The sequence below is a fragment of the Garra rufa genome, chromosome 24 (genome assembly GCF_049309525.1).
Source record: "Garra rufa chromosome 24, GarRuf1.0, whole genome shotgun sequence".
NCBI lineage: Eukaryota > Metazoa > Chordata > Actinopteri > Cypriniformes > Cyprinidae > Garra > Garra rufa.
In genome coordinates, this window is record NC_133384.1 from 18879050 (window position 1) to 18900965 (window position 21916).

At 37.7% G+C, this 21916-nt stretch overlaps 2 protein-coding genes across 2 annotated transcripts in view; one reads left to right on the forward strand and one right to left on the reverse strand.

The window, feature by feature from the left end:
• relch (RAB11 binding and LisH domain, coiled-coil and HEAT repeat containing) overlaps positions 1–16480 on the reverse strand; it is a 56140-nt gene extending 39660 nt beyond the window's left edge. Inside the window, exons 1-2 of the mRNA XM_073830558.1 lie at positions 15799–16480; positions 4636–4725 (exon numbers count right to left, since the gene is read on the reverse strand). Coding sequence (XP_073686659.1) covers positions 4636–4725; positions 15799–16255 — 547 coding nt within the window. The 5' untranslated portion in view covers positions 16256–16480. The remainder of the gene's footprint in view (positions 1–4635; positions 4726–15798) is intronic.
• A 4817-nt stretch (positions 16481–21297) lies between these two features.
• The window catches only part of cspp1a (centrosome and spindle pole associated protein 1a), a 25756-nt gene continuing 25137 nt past the window's right edge, over positions 21298–21916 (forward strand). Inside the window, exons 1-3 of the mRNA XM_073830559.1 lie at positions 21298–21375; positions 21499–21571; positions 21699–21802. Coding sequence (XP_073686660.1) covers positions 21298–21375; positions 21499–21571; positions 21699–21802 — 255 coding nt within the window. The remainder of the gene's footprint in view (positions 21376–21498; positions 21572–21698; positions 21803–21916) is intronic.

Below are 21916 nucleotides of genomic sequence, written 5' to 3' on the forward strand. Positions count from 1 at the left end.
TGGTCTCTGAACGGCGTCGAGAGACTTTTAGGTACATAACCACGTCTTGGCTTCAGGATGACTTTAGAGTCATTCGGCCCGAATTCCAAGCATACAGGGTTCACAGAGAGAACCTGTAGGTCACCCATACGTTTGACTGTTGCCAATGCCAGAAGCAGGGCAGTTTTCAGCGTCAGAGGGCAAAGGTCAATGGACTGAAGCGGTGCTCTTCAGAGCCCTCAGCACCGTGGGCAGATCCCAAGAAGGAACTGTGATGGGGCGAGGAGGGTTAAGACTTCTCGACCCCTTCAAGAAACGAATGACCAGATCGTTCTTTCCCACAGATTGACAGTCCATAAGGTCATGAAATGCCGCTATGGCCGCCACATAGACCTTGAGCGTGGAGGGAGATCATCCCTTGTCTAACAGCTCCTGAAGGAAGGACAATATCACTGATATGTCGCATAAACTCAGATCTGCACCGCGGGTGGAACACCAGGCGGAAAAGACAGACCACTTAAGATCATAGAGCCGCCTTGTAGAGGGTGCTCTGGATTGAGAGATAGTGTTTAAAACGGTCTCGGGGAGACTCCAACCTGAGTTGGAGGCATCTGTCGAGACCACTTTCCTTCTGTATACCATGTCCAGGGGAATGCCCTGTTCCATCTATTGAGGGTTCTTCCAAGGAGTCAGAGCTGTGACACTGGCTCGATCTACCTTGATACGTAGGCGTCCTAGACGCCAGGCCTGAGGAGGAACCTTTGGTTTCAGCCAGAACTACAGAGGGTGCATTTGAAGCAGGCCCAACTGGAGTACTGGAGATGCCGAAGCCATAAGGCCTAGCATCTTCTGAAAAATTTTGAGAGGGCGAAGGGCTCCGACTTTGAAGGAGGCCGCGAGCTTCCGGATAGCCTGGGCTCGTTGCGGCGCAACTACTGCCTTCATTTGGGTGGAGTCGAAAACTGCTCCCAGGAACGAAATACGTTGGCTGGGAGACAGAACGCTCTTGGCAAAATTGACCCTGAGTCCTAGGCACTCTTAAGTGGCTGAGGATTATGGATCTGTGGTGTATTAGCTCGTCCTCCGACTGGGCCAGGATGAGCCAGTCGTCGAGGTAGTTCAAGACGCGGATTCCCATCTGTCTCAGGGGGGGAGAGTGCTGCGTCCATGCACTTCGTGAATGTGCAGGGAGCTAAGGACAGTCGGAATGGGAGGACTGTATATTGATAAGCCACTCCCTCGAAGGCGAATCTCAAGAATTGCCTGTGATGGGGGGCAATCTGGATATGGAAGTACGAGTCTTTCAGATCCAGTGAGCAAAACCAGTCTTCTGTGCGTATCTGCACGAGGATCTGTTTCAGCGTAAGCATTCTGAACGGCCGTCTCATGAGGGCGCGATTCAGATGTCTGAGGTCGAGGATGGGTCTTAGTCCGCCATCCTTCTTTGGAACGAGGAAGTAACGGCTGTAGAAGCCTGACTCGCTCTGTGCGAAAGCGAGGTGGTCTTCGAGCAAACTGAAGTGTATAACTTCGTTCTATTATGCCCAGAACCCACTTCGACACTCCGGGGATGGCTTGCCATGCCTCGGCCCGTTTGGCGAGGGATTGCATTGGTTCGAGCAGTTGATCGCTGCTTGAAAGCACTGGAAGAGGAAATTTGCTCTCTTTTTGAAAATGTTTGTTTTTTATTTTTTCTGCTATCACAGCGGTACGCTGTAAGGGGGCTGACACAGAGGGCCCGTAAGTCACAGCCATTTTTTTTTTTTACAAACACGCAGCCTTCTACACCCGGAACAGAACGGGGTGTTTGGAAGCTCAGGAGAGGCAACTTGGGGGCTGGTCCGGTTCCAGCGAGACTTGGCCCTTCCCTCTTCCTGTCCCTGAGATCAGGAAGATGCTGGAGGCGCCTGGTCCAACACCATCTTGAGACGGGGTCCCTGGCGCTTAGGGAAAGGGTAGCGTCTGGCCGAGCGGGAGCAATGACGAGGCTCCGTCTGGGGAGCTGGTTGGGCAGCTGAGGGAATGGTCTTCGCAGGCTACTGAGTCGGTGCCGGCTTGGGGCGACTGGGAGCCGTTGCGGAGCTAGAAAGCTTTGGCAGGAAGTGCCTCATCGCTTGGGACGACTTCTGCGCTCTCTCTTCTCTTCAGCACCGTCAACCATCGTGAGGGCGGAGGAAGAGGAAGCACGCAGGCGGGCGGAGTATGGAGCACGCCAGGATTTGGAGATCTCGTCGTGTACTTCAGGGAAAAACGGCGAGGCTCGTTGACGAGGGGCCTGGCGGTGTCCTGGCAGAAACCACTCGTCCAGACGGCTTCTTGTGGGCTCCTCAGGAGGAGACCAGTCCAATCCCAGCTCCTCTATAGCTTTTGATAGGACGCGGAACAATTCGGCGTCCATGCCGGCGCTGGCAGTGCTGGGTTGCGGCAAGGGGGCTGGGGTCATGTGGTGAGCCCGAAAACACCTCTCCATCCGATGCAGAGGGGCTCTGCACGAGCGTCAATAACGCCGTGGAATTTGCAACAACGCCTAGAAATTTGCTCTTTAGAAAAATGCTCTTTTTAGCTATCACCGGATAGCGGCAGGGAATCTCAGTCAGCTGCAGTAGCGTCAATCTGCCGAGCAGGAAAGATCCGCTGCGAGGCTCGTCGACGGTGAGAGGGAGTTTTTCTTTCTTGAGCGAAGTCAGTCTCTGTGAAGATGTAAAGTCGTCGCTGAAGGAAAAGGATCTGAGATCCTATGGCGAAATGCACGCTTGTATAGCCAGATACTCCGCCCTTTTTGGCGCGATCGGGCGTGAATCATCACCATAGGCTTGTGCAGCTCCGCTTTTTTTTACTAACTGCACAAACCAATGGCTGTGCAGTTACACTGCGTTATTGAAATGCTTTAGTCTTAGGAGAAAAAGGAGCTTTAAGAGCTTTAAAAGGAGTTTATATAAGTATACAATCACATCATTTACAAACAATTCATTATTTAACTATTAACTTTAACTACTTAATATTTCAATACAAATCTTTGAATGAATAAATAAAAATAAATTAGATTAAATATTTTTATATGAACCAGCTCATTTAAAAAAAAAAAAAAAAAACTCAAAACAAACAGGGCTCCAGACAAAAATAAATAAATAAATAAATAAATAAATAAATGCTTAAGGAGCAAATGGCTCTTATAAGAAACAAATATTGGCGCCAAATTATTTTTTTGGCAACAGAACATTAAAAAAAAACACTTTAACAATTATATATATTTATAATTTTCTTTGCTTTAATTTTATACATTAATATACACTATAGGCCTGTTCACACCAAGTTTGATGTGACAATCACATATTTAAAAACAATTTATTTAAAATTGAAATATTAACTTTAACTATTTTTTTATTTAATTTAAACACAAATGTTCGTTTTGTGAAATTTAATAAATAAACAAAATAAATGAACCTAAAAAGAGGTATAAAATATAAAAAATAGTAATAAATTACATTTAAAAATAAAAAATAAAAATAATAATTTAATTTATCAAATAAAATACAGTACATACAGCAACATTGTTTTGATTCATTCAATGCTTAAAAATGCAGCCTTGGTGTGAACAGACCTTAATAATACAATGAGAAAAAGCTAAAGTTTTTGCAGTGGATAGTAGAAACACCAACACTTGCAAACAATTCATCAACTTCACTTTTTAACCTGTAGCCAACAAATATGTGCACAGCTCCGCTCTAAAAAAATTTCTTGTTTGTGTGTGTGTGTGTGTGTGTGTGTGTGTGTGTGTGTGTGTGTGTGTGTGTGTGTGTGAATTTTCACAGGAATTACTCCTAATAAAACACATTTCGGGGGGAAAAAAAATCTAAAGCTGCCAGGATAATGTAGGAATCTGAAGCTTGGAAGGGACTCAAGCTAATGCAGGAAAAAGTTAAAGGAACGGTATGGCAATCTAGCCAAGCGAGTATCAAAACAGGGAAATGACAAGAGAGGAAACTTGAGAGCCAGAAAACCTTTTGCTTGGAAAGAAATGGGAAAGCAAGATAGTTATTGACAGTGCAGCCCAATTAGAAAGAAAAGTTGAGCACCCAAGCTATTAGTTAGCCCTCCTACACGTCTATGGAGAGCACTCATCTATGAGACCGCTGATGAAAGCGCCCAGTGAACCATACTGTTTGACCCATGTGAATTCGCATCAATCACGAATGCCAAGAATCGTGTGTCATATACGGTAAACACTGACCAAATCGCCTCTCGTAAAACAGTTTTACACAAGCCACCGAACCACTAATAGTTTCCAGAAAAACGTCCAGTAAAGCCAATTCCTTCTCATTTCGCCTAAAAAATGGCCACGTACTGTACTCCCGAACTGGGTTCTTGGAAATTCAGGGCATTAGCAAAGAGAAAATTTGGCTACTGTCAATTGTGGTCTAATATGATAAGTGGATACTAAATGTTTAAAATTCAATGGGCTAAAGATTTCTAGTATTAAAAGTATTGTATGACACAAAGTTGCAATTGCGTGTTTAGAACCAACCACATGACCAGTCACTGTGGCTGAGGAAAATGCACTTGTAATTTTGAAAGCGATAAAATCTGATCTAACCAGATGCATTTCATGGAAAAAAACTTACGGTTATTGATTTTTATATCTACGATTCTCCTTACCTGCCACCCTTTCATCCGACTCCCTGTTGCCATCATCTGAATACCGTGCGAAATCCAAGGAGTCCAATGTACTGATGCTGTTAGCTCGATCTGGAAACAAACAAACAAACAAAATGGATGTTAATTCAGTGGTTTCCGCCCAATTTAAAGGGTTTCATATTCTATCCACAACAAAACACACCCTAATTAAATGGAACACTAAACTATCATTTACCGAAGGTAGTGACATTTTGATTTGTTTTGTCAAACTAAAGCAGTCAGCAGTTTTAGAGAATAGGTTCTATGTAGGCCAAAACTTTCCAGACGCCAAGATATTTCTGTCTGTCTCCACTGCTGGAGGGAAGATAAAAAAGTATTGCCAACATCAAGCCCCCTACATGGACTCCCCCACTTCTGCATGCCAACAATTGTAGTGCATTGTGGACACTGGCTTGGTAATGCATTATTCAGCAACAAATTTCATTTATTTATTTTGGTCATTTTGATGAATAATGACCACATAATAACAGTGTTCAGGTACTTAACTATGAATTACAGAATTCATATTATTTGCATATTTTTAAAGCGACCAGGTCATAGAAATATTTTTTCTTTGCAAGGAGACAAACAGGGCTCTAGACAATAAAAAAAAATAATAATAATTTAAAGGGTTAGTTCACTTTCAGAACAAACATTTACTGATTATGTACTCACCCCCTTGTCACCCAGTCTTTCTTTCTTCAGTCGTAAGGAAATTATATTTTTTGAAGAAAACATTTCAGGATTTCTCTCCATACAATGGACTTCAATGGTGCCCCCCAGTTTAAACTTATATAACCATACATATCCATTATACTGAGAGAAATCCTGAAACGTTTTCCTCAAAAAACTATTTCATTACGACTGAATAAAGACAGACATGAACATTTTGGATGACAAGGGGCTGAGTACATTATTTGTAAGATAAATTATTTTTTTAAGCGCCACATAATACATTTCTTGTGGGAACTAAGGTTCACTTAAAGTGGAAACTAAATGTGACCCTGGACCACAAAACCAGTCTTAAGTCGCTGGGGTATCTTTGTAGCAACAGCCAAAAATACATTGCATGGGTCAAAATTTTTGATTTTTCTTTTATGCCAAAAATCATTAAGAAATTAAGTAAAGTTCATGTTCCATGAAGATTTTTTGTAAAATTCCTACTGTAAACATATCAAAATGTAATTTTTGATTTGTAATATGCATTGTTAAGAACCTAATTTGGACAACTTTAAAGGTGATTTTCTCAGTCTTTTAGATTTTTTTGCATCCTCAGATTTCTGATTTCAAATAGATGTATCTCGGCCAAATATTGTCCTATCCTAACAAACCATACATCAATAGAAAGCTTATTTATTGAGCTTTCATATGATGTATAAATCTCAGTTTTGTCAAATTTAACCTTATGACTGGTTTTGTGGTCCAGGGTCACAAATGTCTTTTCCAACTTGAGAACTCTATACAGTTATAAAGAATTGTTATTGAGAAAAACCATCGTCATAACACATACAAACAGAAACTTAAAAATCTTTGCAGCAACCCTTAAAAATAAAAGTTTGGTTTAACTTGAAGAAATTGTGACATGAAGAAATATATTGAAGAAATATTACTTAATGTATACCTAATTATAGTTTTTTTAAAGAATATTTACCAGAACAATTATTTACCAGAATTTATTTACCAGAGAAATGTGAATATACAACACAGTATTTCTAAAAAAAAGCATAAATAAATAAAATAAAATATACATTTTTTAATTAAAATCTGATAATCTGAGAAAATTGTATGAAACAATTCAAATATAGAATCCAGTAAATGGAAAACACAGAATTTGGTAAAAACTAAACAGAATTTGAAGGGAAAAATTAAAACATATTGCTGTTAAATTGTGTAATTTTCATGATTTCAATTAATTAGAGATGCTTTTTGAATAATATTTTAATTTAACCATTAACACAGAGTCTAGAATAATGAAAATTGAATTAAAGGAACACTCCACTTTTTTTGGAAATAGGCTCATTCTCCAACTCCCACCAAGTTAATGAGCTGAGTTTTACCGTTTTGAAATCCATTCAGTTGTTCTCCTGTTCTGGCGATATCACTTTTAGCATAGCTTAGCATAAATCATTGAATCCTATGAGACCAATAGCATCGCGTTCAAAAATGACCAACGAGTTTCGATATTTGTCCTATTTAAAACTTGACTCTTATGTAGTTATATTGTGTACTAAAACTGGTGGAAAATGTAAAGCTGCGATTTTCTATTCTATATTTTAATTTAACAATGAAAACAGAGTCTAGAAAAATGAAAAAAGGAAAGCAATGGAATTCAGAGAAAAAAAAAACTGAATTTGGAAAAAAATGTAATCTTTTTTGGAAAAAAATAATAAATAAATAAATAAATAACCAAAAAGTTGAGCACGAAATAGACACTACTGCTTTCTTAAAAATTAGTTTAGCAAATAAACAAACTTCCTGTGCTCTCATTTAAGTTAGAGCAGTGTTGCCAGGTCTGTGGTTTTTCTGCGGAATTGGTCAACTTAAAAATTTGTTGCTGCAGGTTGTTTTGAATGTCTGCGGTTTAAAGCGACCCCAAAAACAGGATAATTAGCCCCTCGGCTACTAGTTTTGGGTAGCAATTGGGCAGGTTTTGTTATGAAAACCTGGCAACCCAGAGTCAGGCTATGACACCATTTTATCTTTTAAAAAATGGTTATGAAAAGCTAATCATCTCAATGATTGCTTGCACAAAACCCTAGAAAAAAATAAAATGTAAACAAAAATCAAATAACATTAAATAAAAAAAAAGAACGCAAATATTAAATTAAAATAATAATAAGTGATGTGGCCTTTTAAAATGCCTGTGCTCTCATGGTTATGGCACCCTATTTTTTTCACTCAAGCTAAATATCACAATGATTTGAGTATGTGTCACATGGTGGCAGTAAAGCTCATGCACTCAGTCTTGTGACTGCAAAGCTGTCCATGTGAGTAGGGCTATCATCATATCCTCCAATAAAAATGAGAATCATTACCAGCCTTCAAATAGTGGCAGGTGATTATTATTTTGTGTTTGCAGGCCAACGTGAGCTTGTATTCCGTATAAATGCAGTCAGCTAAATGTCAAATCACACTCTAGTAGTTAAAATTAGTGGATCTGTCCATCACCGCCTCGGACAGAGAAGTATTGATGAAGGAACAGTTTTGTGACTCTCTCTGGGCGTGACTTGAATGACAATGCTGAGCTCCGACATGTGAAAGTGCCACGGAGCTGTGCTGAATAAACGTCTTGTCAAACTGGTTGACAGGGAGGGGCTGGAGGTTCTGCGAAGGCAATATGTGAGCTTGACCTATGCGCAAGATGCTTCCTGATATTTAAGGGCTCTTGTTCAATATGTCAGGCGAGTCATATGACTCATGAGTAAGCGATTAAAGTGCACACATACTTGCTTCTGTGTGGTAAATTCCATGAATAGTGTAACATCAAAACATCGCTCTAAGAAATGCATGTAATATAAGCTGAAGTCAAAAGTTTACATACACCTTGCAGGATCTGCAAAATTAATTATTTTACTAAAATAAGAGGGATCATACAAAAGGCATGTTATTTTTTTATTTAGTATTGACCTGAATAAGATATTTCACATAAAAGACATCTACATATAGTCCACAAGAGAAAATAGTTGAAATTTATAAAATAATGACCCCGTTCAAAAGTTTACATACACTTGATTCTTAATGCTGTGTTGTTACCTGAATGAACACAGCTGTTTTTTTGTTTTTGTTTGTTTGTCCTGTTCATTCTGTCAGGAATTAATCTGTCAGGTCCCACAAATTCTTTGGTCTTTCAGCATTTTTGTGTATTTGAACCCTTTCCAACAATGACTGTATGATTTTTAGATCCATCTTTTCACACTGAGGACAACTGAGGGACTCAACTACTTCAGAAGGTTCAAAAACTCACTAATGCTTCAGAAAGAAACATGATGCATTAAGAGCAGGGTGTGAAAACTATTGAACAGAATGAAGATGTGTACATTTGTCTTATTTAGCCTAAATATCATATTTTTCCAGAAGCTACAGAAGATACTTACATGTTCCCTAGAACAGTGGTTCTCAATCCTGGTCCTGGGGGACCCCTGCTCTGCACATTTTGCATGTCTCCCTTATTTAACACACCTGATTGAGATCATCTGCTCATTAGTAGAGATCCATGAACTGAACTAACGAGCTGAAGATCTCAATCAGGTGTGTTAAATAAGAGAGACATGCAAAATGTGCAGAGCAGGGGTCCCCCAGGACCAGGATTGAGAACCACTGCCCTAGAAGACAAAATAAGTTAAATTTACCCTGACATTCAAATTAAAAAAAGTATTTACCCCAAGTTCTTAATGCATCGTGTTTCCTTCAGGAGTATCAGTGAGTGTTTGAACCTTCCGTAATAGTTGCTTATGAGTCCCTCAGTTGTCCTTTGTGTTAAAAAATGGATATAAAAATTTGGAGAAATTTGCAGGAAAATTGCCAGTGTCTTCTGTGTAAACGCAAATGCATCCTGGGATTGATTCCTGGAACGATCCCGAGTTGCAGATCAATGTTCACAATGAAAAAATATGTGCAAACTGTAAAGTAGCAGCGATTAAGGAGCTCCTTAATATCCACGCTGAAGCGGAAAAAAAATTCCACTGCATTTCATTGCTGTCATTAAAGGACCTGCTGAGATCATTTCAGTAATCATCTTGTTAACTCATTGCATAAAAATGGCTTCACAGGCAAGGATATTGTGGCTACCAAGATTGCTTCTAAATCAACAATTTATAGGATCATCAAGAACTTCAAGGAAAGAGGTTCAATTCTTGTTAAGAAGGCTTCAGGGCGTTCAAGAAAGTCCAGTAAGCGCCAGGATCGTCTCCTAAAGAGGATTCAGCTGCGGGATCGGAGTGCCACCAGTGCAGAGCTTGCAGCAGGCAGGTGTGAGCGCATCTGCACGCACAGTGAGGCCAAGACTTTTGGAAGATGGCCTGGTGTCAAGAAGGGCAGCAAAGAAGCCACTTCTCTCCAAAAAAAATATCAGGGACAGATTGATCTTCTGCAAAAAGTATGTCGAATGGACTGCTGAGGACTGGGGCAAAGTCATATTCTCCGATGAAGCTTCTTTCTGATTGTTTGGGGCATCTGGAAAAAGGCTTGTCCGGAGAAGAAAAGGTGAGCACTACCATCAGTCCTGTGTCATGCCAACCGTAAAGCATCCTGAGACCATTCATTTAAGGTCTTCTCATCCAAGGGAGTGGGCTCACTCACAATTTTGCCCAAAAACACAGCCATGAATAAAGAATGGTACCAAAACACCCTCCAACAGCAACTTCTTCCAACAATCCAACAACAGTTTGGTGAAGAACAATGCATTTTCCAACACGATGGAGCACCGTGCCATAAGGCAAAAGTGATAACTAAGTGGCTCGGGGACGAAAATGTTGAAATTTTGGGTCCATGGCCTGGAAACTCCCCAGATCTTAATTCCATTGAGAACTTGTGATCAATCCTCAAGAGGCGGGTGGACAAACAAAAACCCACTACTTCTGACAAACTCCAAGAAGTGATTATGAAAGAATGGGTTGCTATCAGTCAGGATTTGGCCCAGAAGTTGATTGAGAGCATGCCCAGTCGAATTGCAGAGGACCTGAAAAAGAAGGGCCAACACTGCAAACACTGACTCTTTGCATAAATGTCATGTAATTGTCGATAAAAGCCTTTGAAACGTATGAAGTGCTTGTAATTATATTTCAGTACATCACAGAAACAACTGAAACAAAGATCTAAAAGCAGTTGAGCAGCAAACTTTGTGAAAACTAATATTTGTGTCATTCTCAAAACTTTTGGCCACGACTGTATATGTGACAACCAAAGGGAGTATTTGTGTTGCAGCAGCTTATCATCAGTGAGCACACAGAACTTCACATCTCCTATGTGAATTTGGCTACTAAGTGTTTTGCATTAGCATTAACAGGTTATTTTAGTAGCTCAAAAATCTGAGGGAGTGCTAAACACTTACGTTAGGCCACAAAGACTAGGTTTACACAAAAAGCACCATTTCTTCTTAGAAACAAGTTACCAAAATCAATAAATTAAGCATTAACTACAAATCAAACAGCCACAATCATTAAAAACCAAAGCCTCACACCCTCAGGGACACATAAATGCAAATGTTTAGGCCTTCAGGTTTAGAAAGGACCCCAGTAGAACTGGAGGCAATTTACTTTGCCTATTTATTCTTTTTTTTTGTGAGATGAAAGTGAAAGTGAAGATTGCATGCATTTTCCTCAATACTTTATCAAATTAAGGTTGAACCACTGATGTCACATAGACTATTGTAATAATAATGCCCTTACTACCTTTCTGGGCCTTGAACGTGTCAGTTGCATTGCTGTCTATGCAGGGTCAGAAAGCTCTTGGATTTCATCAAAAATATCTTAATTTCTATCTTACGGGTTTGGAACGACATGGGGGTGACTAATTAATGACAGAATTTTCAGTTCTGGGTGAACTAAGGAAGAGAAAGTTCATAAGAACAGCATTTAGGCCTGAATTTTGATAATTCCAGTTCGTTATAATTTAATTTAAGAGCGAATATAGGCAGTAGGTCAATGAGTAGAAAACCTGAATTCATTTGTAAAGCTGCATTAGACCTAATGGTGTATTCTGGACTGTTTGTTGTGTGTCATTCCGAGCTCGATGAATAGACTGAGGGGGGAGGTGAGGAGCAGTCAATTGTACAGCGAACTGCACTTTGATGACAACCCGACAGCTGCTTCGCAAAAACTGATCCAATCAAGCCTGCATCACACAGTTTACAATATTCACTCAGCGCTGCTTCAAATCCTCTCACATCCTAAACACACAGAAGCTCTTTCATCCCTGGAACACTTCAAGCGGATGTCTCTCCAGCAAACGGGTAAAATATCGGCGAGACTGTGTGAGGTGTTGATAATGTCTCTTCCTGCAATGACGTGACAGAAGCGTGGTTGAGAGCCATCTGCTCCCTCTCAGCTGGTTGCCAGATCCTCCTTTGGGGAGGGGGGTTTGCTCCATAATGCTAATAAAACCCTGTGGCTCCTGAAACCTCTGTGTTCTTAGAAGCAGGTCAATACAGAGCCGTCAGCGGCAATTAGGGATGTATTTAAAAGCCATTTAAGTGCAGTATCTTGCGGTTTAGTCTTCAATGCCTAAGTAACACAAATGAAAAAAAAAAAACACTGGGGGTTTTTTCACAGGCAACCCAGGTCTAGTCCTCTAATTTCAACAGCATCCCCCTCTCCCTGGAGAGTGGTGTCACTTAAGACACTGCACTCGACTGATGAAGTCACATCCTGGTTGTTTTTAAAGGTTCTTCATTGGCATCAATGGTTCTGAGAACCTTTACAAAGATCATTCAGGCAAAAATGAAAACTTGAATTAGAATTGTTTTATTTTTGATAGCATAATTCTTTAAATTACAAAACAAATTAAGGTTTAATTTACCGTGGGAGGGATGCAGGACTTATAATATCAGATCTAAGCCTCTTCGATTTAGAAAAGATGGTTGTCATGCGAAACAACACAAATATTCTGGTATAATACTATTTGCAATATGCAGTTGATCAGATGGATAAATGATTGTTTTGAACCATGAATAAACCTGCATGAAAGCCATTTCAACATGCCCACCCACATGTTCAGTCAGCAGCAGATGGAGAAAATGTGCAGTTGATGTGCACTTATGCTAGGCAATCAAGCAAAAACACCCCGCATGAGAACTGAGGAATAATTGTGATACAAGGAGGACAGACCTGAAAGCATTTAGTCTAATATTTGATTTGTATTTCTTCATTCCATCAAACTGTAGAATACCTGCAGTCATTCTGAGCTTTAACGTCCACATAGAACATTTTCACAAGATTCATATGAAACACACATTCAATCAGCCTGTGCGTGCCAAGAACGATATTGATAAAGAAAACTATAACAGTAAGTTACTATATTACCATCCACACCAACAAGTCTGGTGGGTTCTGATTGGTTGTTGATGTTTTCTGTCATCATCAAATGGCCAATGTTATTTTTTTTAATAAGCATTACTTTAAATTATTTTTTTAACAGCTAATGATTACTTAAAATTATCTTTTATTTATTTATTGATATTATAAATGTTAATTTTTGAATGAGGGTTTAAAGCAGTTTAATCCACAACACATGTGTGTGTGTGTGTATTTACATATATTATATAAATAGATTAATCGTGACTAATCGCTTTGCAGCTCTAATATAAACACAGATGCATGTATATTATTTAAGAAAAATATATGTTTATATATTTATATGAATATAAATATATACATGTAAATATTTTCAAAATATATACTGTATGTGTGTGTCTTTATCTATACATAATAAATATATACCGTACACTACACACACATATTATATAAACAAAAACTCTTATTTTGGATGTGATTAATCATGAATAACTGTTGCAAACTTGCAATAGGATAGAACAAAAGCTTGCATAAAATAAATAAAATAATAAAATAAAATAAATTAAAATAAAATAAATCATTTTATAACTGCCCAAACACATCAAACTACGAATAGGATAGAACAAAAGCTTGCATAAAATAAAATAAAATAATTACAATAAAACATTTTATAACTGCCCAAACTCATCAAACTTGCAATAGGATATAACAAAAGCTTGTATAAAATAAAATAAAATTAAAAAAAAAAAAAAATAATAATAATAATAAAACATTTTATAACTGCCCAAACACATTAAACTTGCAATAGGACAGAACTTGCATGGTATAAAAAAAAAAAAATAAATAAATAAAAAAAAAAAATTACAAATAAAATAAATAAAATGAAATAAAAAAACCTCCACATTGGGTTTATATCTGTCCAAACACATCAAACTTGCAAAAAGCCTGCATAATTACATGGCGATTGGCAACAGTTGCTAAGGTAGGATTAGTCAATCAGATTTTTAGGGCGGGGCTTAAAGGGACAGCTGACCCAAAAAAGAAAATTCAGTCATCATTTACTCACCCTTATGTTGCAAAACAGTATGAGTGCCTTTCTTTTGTAGAACATAAAAGAAACTATTTAGAGAACTGTCAGTTTTGTCCAAACAATAGATGATAACCAATACATTTTGGTTGCCAGTATTCTTCAAAATATCTTCTTTTGTCTTCCAAACAGCTTTGGAACACCATAAGAGTGAATAAATTATGACGGAATTTTAATTTTGCCATGAACTTTCCCTTTAAATTACCGATTATTGCAACCCGAAATGGCTTCTGTTAACAAAGGGTAAATTGTCTTGCAATAAACAAATCTTTGAATCAATTAAATTCTTTTATAAAAGATCAGCGCTAGAAAAGATCTTGCCTTTGTCCATCCACACTCCAACTACATGCAACCTAGTAATCAAGAAAAACAAATCCAAACGTCATGCTTTGAAAGGCAAATAGTAAGAGGCAGACAGTGCACACTCTCAGATAAGAAACTTCATTTAAGAGCAAAGGTATAAGAAACACAGACCACGAAAAAGAATTCCTGATTACACCAAACAAACTTCATCAATCCCATGTATCACTGCACACAGTCAAGTTTTACATACCCCTCATTTGAGCATCTTTTTTTCTCCTCTTTCTATCCTGCACCTGCGCAGCTGGGGTCAGTGGGAAGACTTCACATCACATCATACAACACAACAAAGACACAATCCAGCCCTAAAAATACCTCCCTAACAAGCCTGTGTTCTGGAATACATTGTACTAAAGCACAATAAACCGCAATATGAATTTAACAGGTAGTCTGGGTTGCTAGAGTACTACTTTGAACAGCTGCTGTGTTGGTGTATTTTATTGCTGTTTAAAGAGCAAAAAAGTGGCTTAGTTTAAAGAGCAAAAAAGTGGCTTAGTTCCAAAACCTAGTCAGCTGCCTTCCTAGACAGCATTTGAGGGCATTCATTTGGGTACTAGCTAGGCATCTTGCTACAAAACCTACTAAGCCGACTACCGAGACAGTATTTTTAGGCATTCATTTAGGCACTAACCAGCTACAAATCCTAGAGAGCTCACTATTTACACAGCATTTTTAGGCATTAATTTGGGTACTAACTAGCTATCCTGCTACAAAACCTAATGTGTTGACTATCTAGACAACATTTTTGGGCATGAATTTGGGTTCTAACAAGGCACCCTGCTACAAAACCTAGTGAGCTGACTATCTAAACAGCAAATTCGACCATTATTTTGGGTATAAACTAGGTACCCTACTACAAAGCCTAGTGAGCTGATTTTCTAGACAGCATTTGAAGATATTAATTTGGTGCTAAGTAGGTATCCTGCTACAAAACCAAGTGAGCTGCCTACCTAGACAGCATTTTTATGCATTAATTTGTGTACTAACTAGGTATTCTGCTAAAAAACCTAGAGAGCTGCCTATCTAGACAGCATTTTTTGCCATTCATTTGGGTATTAACTTTGTATCCTGCTACAAATCCAAGTAAGCTGACTACCTAGACAGCATTTAAGGGCATTAATTTGGTACTAACTAGGTATCCTGCTACAAATCCTAGTGAGCTGACTATCTAAACAGCAATTTCGAACATTATTTAGGGTATAATATGCTGACTATCTAGACAGCAGTTCTGGCAATTAATTTGGGTACTAGCTAAATCTCCTGCTGCACATCCTAATAAGCCGTCTACCTAGATAGCATTTTTGGGCATTAATTTGGGCACTAACTTGGTATCTTGCTGCAAAACATATGAAGCTGCCTACTTAGCATATTTGTGAATTTATTTGGGCACTAACTAGGTATCCTGCTACAAATCCTAGTGAACTTAATATCTAGACAGCATCTGAGCGCATCAATTTTGGTACCAACAAGGTATCCTGCTACAACTCCTGGTTAGAAGCCAGGACCATCTGACAGGTGTCCAAACCCTTAAAACCAGCCAGGCTAAGCAGGTTAGGAGCATTTTAGAGTGGTTTTAAGTGTTTAGCATATGCATAGTGCAGTCTAGTAGGTTTTGAAACACGTCCATTGCCTCATATAGATAGACTAGACTTTATAGCAGGTGTATGAACATATTATCTCATGACTTACGAAGCGGACCTCCAGGTCCGACACCTTGCTCTTTGCATGCGGGTGGAGTTCCGCTCTGCCGTTCGAAATTGCCTGGATTGGAGAAATAATCCCGCAGGCGCGGCAGCTCGCGTCCGGCTTCCAGGAGCTCGGTGTGCAGCTCCAGGGCCGTGAGGATGTACTGATCCCGGAGCAGCTGCGCGGCGATCGCATCCAGCGACACCCGAGTCTCTGCACCTCCTCCTCCGATCCCAGCCACCGCAGCGGCCGACGCGGGTATACCGTCCACACTCGGGCTGGTTCGGTTGCTTGACAGCAGAACAGCTGGCTCGGAGTACGCCGGCGGGGAGAAGGGACCGAGGCTGTGGCCTTGCGCTTCATCACTCGGGCTGCGCTCGGTGTCCGCGCCATCCTGCCTCTGCTCCGCTTCCTCCTCCGAATCACTCACGTTAAACGGGTTGACATTACCCGCCGCCATTTTGCCGTAAAGTGCTCCGCCAACTATCTGGCTAATATGTGTCTCCGTCTTCCTGGACGGATGTCAAGAACGCTTTATTGCTCCTAATCAACAGGGCTTCGCGAAATATGCTTTGGTTGGTGGGGCCGAATGTCATTTCAGCACCCCGCCTCCTCCCTGCCAAGACACGAGCGGAAATGACGTCACGCACTTCGAGCAGCAGTGATCCGCCAAGCGGACGTGTAAAGATCCAATGAGAAGACATAAGAGGTTAAGATTTGTTTATCAAACGCAAAACAGTAGAGCACGCACGCCTGGCAGCCGTCATCTCTGCGAATGCAAATTAATTTCTTCTGCAAGCACAAAAGAAAACAAATAATTTAATATACTAAATTATATTTAGAAATATGTCTGTTTGTCTGTCGTTCTAAGCTCCAAAACAAATATATTTAATAATTTTAACTATATTTTATCTGAATCAATGTACTTAACATATTAAAATATATGTAATGCAATTTTTAGGACAAACATTATAGTAACAATTATTTCAACCAATCTCTGTCTGTCTCTTCGTCTGTCTTTCTAAGCTCCAAAGAAAACAAATAATTTTGTATTTAATTTAAATATTTTTATATGATTACATAAATTTAACATATTAAATTAGATTAAATTAAATTTTAAGGGCAAAATATTATAGTAAAAAATATATTTAAAAAATATATATCAATTCTATCTCTGCCTGTTATTCTAGGCTTTTAAAGAAATATACTATATAATATTATATATAGTATACTATATATATATATATATATATATATATATATATATATATTATGTATGTGTCTGTGTGTGTGTGTGTGTGTGTGTGTGTGTGTGTGTGTGTGTGTGTGTGTGTGTGCGTGTGTGTGCGTGTGTGTGTGTATATATATTAGGGCTGTCAAACGATTAATCACGATTAATCGCATCCAAAATAAAAGTTTATGATTACATAACATATATATATTATGTATAAATACACACACATACATGTTTATTAAAGAAAAATATTTTAGATTTATATATAAAATATTTATAATTCTAAATATAATCTAAATTAAGTACAAGTATAACTATTCATACATATATATTTTTTTATATATACATGTATGTGTGTATTTATATATACATAATATACACAGTAAACACACATTTAGTATGTAAACATAAACTTTTATTTCGGATGCGATTAATCGTGATTAATTGTTTGACTATATGATTAAATATATTTAACATATTTAATTATATGCAATACAATTTTTAGGTAAAAAATGTTTAATTTCATAAAAAAAAAAAAAATCTGTCATGTATCTCTGTATGTCTGTCATTCTAAGCTTCAACCAAAAAAACAAATAAGTGTATATATTAAATTATATTTAACCATGTAATTTTAGACAAAAAATGTATAAAATGTATTTAATATCTTTAAATTGTATTATTTATCGATCATAATAATAGTACAATTATCATTTTATTATCTATCTATCTATCTATCTATCCATCCATCTATCCATCTATCCATCCATCTATCTATCTATCTATCTATCTATCTATCTATCTATCTATCTATCTATCTATCTATCTATCCATCCATCCATCCATCCATCCATCCATCCATCCATCCATCCATCCATCCATCCATCCATCCATCCATCCATCTATCTATCTATCTATCTATCTATCTATCTATCTGTCTGTCTGTCTGTCTGTCTGTCTGTCTGTCTGTCTGTCTGTCTGTGTCGTTCTGCTCCAAAAAAAAAAAAAAGTATATATATATATATATATATATATATATATATATATATATATATATATATATGCATATATTCTAAGCTCCAAAGAAAACAAATAATATATATATATGTAAATATATTCGATATGATTACATATATTTAACATAAATTATAAACATTACAATTTTGGCACAAAAAAATTATAGTAATTTTATTTTACTTTTTTCAGTCTATCTGTCATTCTAGGCTTCAAAGGAGGATAAACAAATCTATCTATCTATCTATCTATCTATCTATCTATCTATCTATCTATCTATCTATCTATCTATCTATCTATCTATCTCTGTCTGTCTGTCTGTCTGTCTGTTCTTTTAATATTAGACCAGGTTTGTAGTACATTTTTTACGAGTTGCAATTACACCAGTTTTAGAGCTTTTCCTGGAACATTCCTGCTTGTTAAGCGTTTCTTATGAGGAATGAGGAAATATCCTTATAGCATTTTGATGTCACATTTCAAGATAAAGTAAAATAGGTACACATCACCAGTAAAACAGACATATATTTAATCTCATGACTCCTCTCAACTGAAACAGCTGATACAAATCAGATTTACAGAATATTTGCTTTGCATCTGCTTGGCCATCAGTCGACGTTCACGTGGCTGCTTACAACCTCATTAGCACTTGTAGACAATCAGACATTTGTTTGTGCCATCTGCTGGACTGAAACAAGCATAGCATGTTTTCATTTCTGGCTCTCTGGCCACATATGGTACACTAATTTGATTTCTAATTAGCATTTTAACTGATTTGCATGTACATTTCTTCTATGCATGATGCAGTTATATTGCATAATTAAATAAACACAAATAAACATTTATGTTGATCTGTGCCAAATGTATAAGCAGTTTTTAAGCAGGCTTTGTATAATATGTATAGCTCTTGATGCACTAAACTACATCAAATATATGTATAGCGTTTGATATTTTTCCACTGTTATAAAAATGAATAAATGTTTATGTAGCGGAAGCTAGGTTACCATGGTCAATTTTGTAAGGGCAGTCAGGACTTTTATTTTGAAATACATATTATAGTCAGCTGTGTAGCAAATCTTGTTATATGATGTTTACAAATAAGCGTAATTGTCACATTGACAAGCTAACCTTATATCAGCAACCAATAGAGAAAGTTAATGAGTTTAAGTATCTGGGTTTATGGTTTGATAGTAAATATACATGGAAAACACATATAAAGCATCTTGAAACCAAATGCAAAAAAGTTATTAATTTACTCAGAGCTGTGGCTGGATGTGATTGGGGTGCAGACAGGCAATCACTAATTGACATATATAGAGCTTGCATGAGGTCATCAATAGACTATGGTTGCATAGTTTACAGTGCAGCAGCAAAAACAATATTAGAAAAAATCAATAGACTTCAGTATAGAGCATTACGTGTATGTATTGGAGCCATTAAGACCACACCTATTGATGCAATACTCATAGAAGCAGGAGAACTGCCATTAAAGTTAAGAAGAGAAAAACTTACTCTAGCATACTGGATACGACTAAAAGGAAGTGGGAAAGAAATTCTTGCAAAGGAGACAATACAAGACTGTTGGGAGTATTCCAAGTTTCAGAGACAGGGTTTTGGATGGAATGGACAAAAGAGAGCAATGGAATATGGAATGGAGTCCTTAGATTTCACTAAGTTCACCCCAGTTAGTAATATTCCACCATGGTTTTTTCCGGAGGTAAAGATAGATTTTAGTATCATAGAGAAAAAGAAAGAATGGAGAATGGAGGAAATAGGAATTAAAACAAATATTTATCTAAGAAACAGTTATTATAATTACCTCAAAATTTATACAGATGGATCTAAGAACAAACAAGAATGTGTGGGAATCGGAATACATATCCCAGAATTTAAAGTGAACATTTCCAAAAGATTATCTAATCAGCTCTCAGTGTATACAGCAGAAATTGTAGCAGTCATCATTGCGCTACAGTGGGTTGAAGAGGTCAGACCTGACAGAGTGATATTATGCACAGATGCCTTATCTGTTATAAAAAGCATACAGTCCATGACATCTGCAAGAGAAGATTTACTATTAGAACTCTATTATAGTCTATTAAGATTGCATAGGGGTGGTATAGATGTTCAATTTTGTTGGATACCAGCACATGAGGGAGTGAAAGGAAACGAATATGCAGACAAACTAGCAAAAGAGGCATTACAAAAGGAAATATCAGTTCCAATATTATTGGGAAAAGGTGAGGGAAAAGCAATAATCAAGAAGAAAGGTATTGAATTATGGCAGAAATGGTGGGAAGAAAACAAGAAGGGAAGAGGATACTATAAAGTACAAAAGTCTGTCAGTATTAAAAATTATAAAGAAAAGAACAGGAGGGAAGAAATTTTAATAACAAGACTAAGAGTGGATCACACAGGACTGAATAGCACCTTGTTTTTAATGGGGAAAAGGAATAATAATAATTGTGAAAAATGTGGGGTTACAGAAAACACAGAACATGTTATTTTGCACTGTGCATTGCACAAATTAGAAAGACGGGTACTTCAGGATAAGGTTCAAGAGGCAGGAAGAGAGTGGAATTTGATGGGCGTACTGGGAACAGAAGGTGAGAGAGAAGGGATAAGGAGCACTAGAGAGGCATTATTTACATTTCTTAAAAATACCGGTTTAATAAGTAGAATTTAAGGCACAAAGACATGATGTTACACACTCCTGTACAGTAGGTGGCGGTATGCACCTTTAAGCTGGTTGCAATCCACCATAACCAAAAGAAAGAAAGAAAGTCAGCTGTGAGGAGAACAACTTTTGAATGGTTTATGTTAGTTAGTAGCACTGGTTTCACATAAGGCGCAAGACGGTGTTTGACGGTGAGGCAAAAGTTGTACAATTAGGCAAATGGTTGGTATTAATCTCACTGGTTTAATTTGTTTAACTATTATTGATTCAGACTGGCGCTCAAAAATGCTGTCTTCGATGGGCTGATCGCTAGGTTTTGGGACACAGCCATTGTCTGAAGTGTGGGAGGTTGAGGCGCGTATGTTGTGTTGAGTTGTTGCCTAACAACCTCTGCGTTTGCAGGCTTGCAGCGTCTGCACTCCCCATCCCCTCCATCTCCTCCTCCTCTAAACAAAGTGTTTTTTTTTATTTCCATGCCCAGAGAGCAGCATATTCTGTCTTGTGTTATTGATAAGAGCTTCATCTGATAAGGGGTTCTTTCCTGTCCAGAGCGTTTTATTAACCGCTGATTCTGGTTTGGAAGAATATGAATGTCAACATTCATGGTAACTTTATGGAGGAGAGAAAGGCGAACACAGAAGAAGCACCTTACATGGAAATGAAGGTAAGCGTAATTTCTAATTAAAATAGCGCTGTTTGATGTGTTCAGGTGTTAAAACGTACATTTGAATGGCTGTAACGTTATATGTTCCAAGTCATTGTTTGGTAACTTGACCTTCTTTCATAGACAAGTTTTGGCAACAAGGAGAACATCAAACCTGCTAACAAAACGCGACCTTCACAACCCAAACAGACCAAAGGCAGGATATGTTTTAATATAATTTCTGATAAATTCACATATTCAGAATCTCTAAAATCATTGTTTGTTTTTTCTCATTTATTAAAAAATATCATTGGAGATGTTTCATATTGTCTTCCTCTTTCCAGAAGAGAGTTTTGGTCTCAGTTTACCTCTTGGAGAGGAATATGAAAGAAAAAAGCACAAGTTAAAGCAAGAACTACGTCTCGACTACCGTCGCTTTATGTCTGAGGTACAATATGCTCATGAAACAATATTTCAATACATATTTGAAATGTACAATACCAGTCAAAAGTTTTTAGATTTTTAATGTTTTTTTTTTTTTTTTGCTTACAAAGCCGGCATT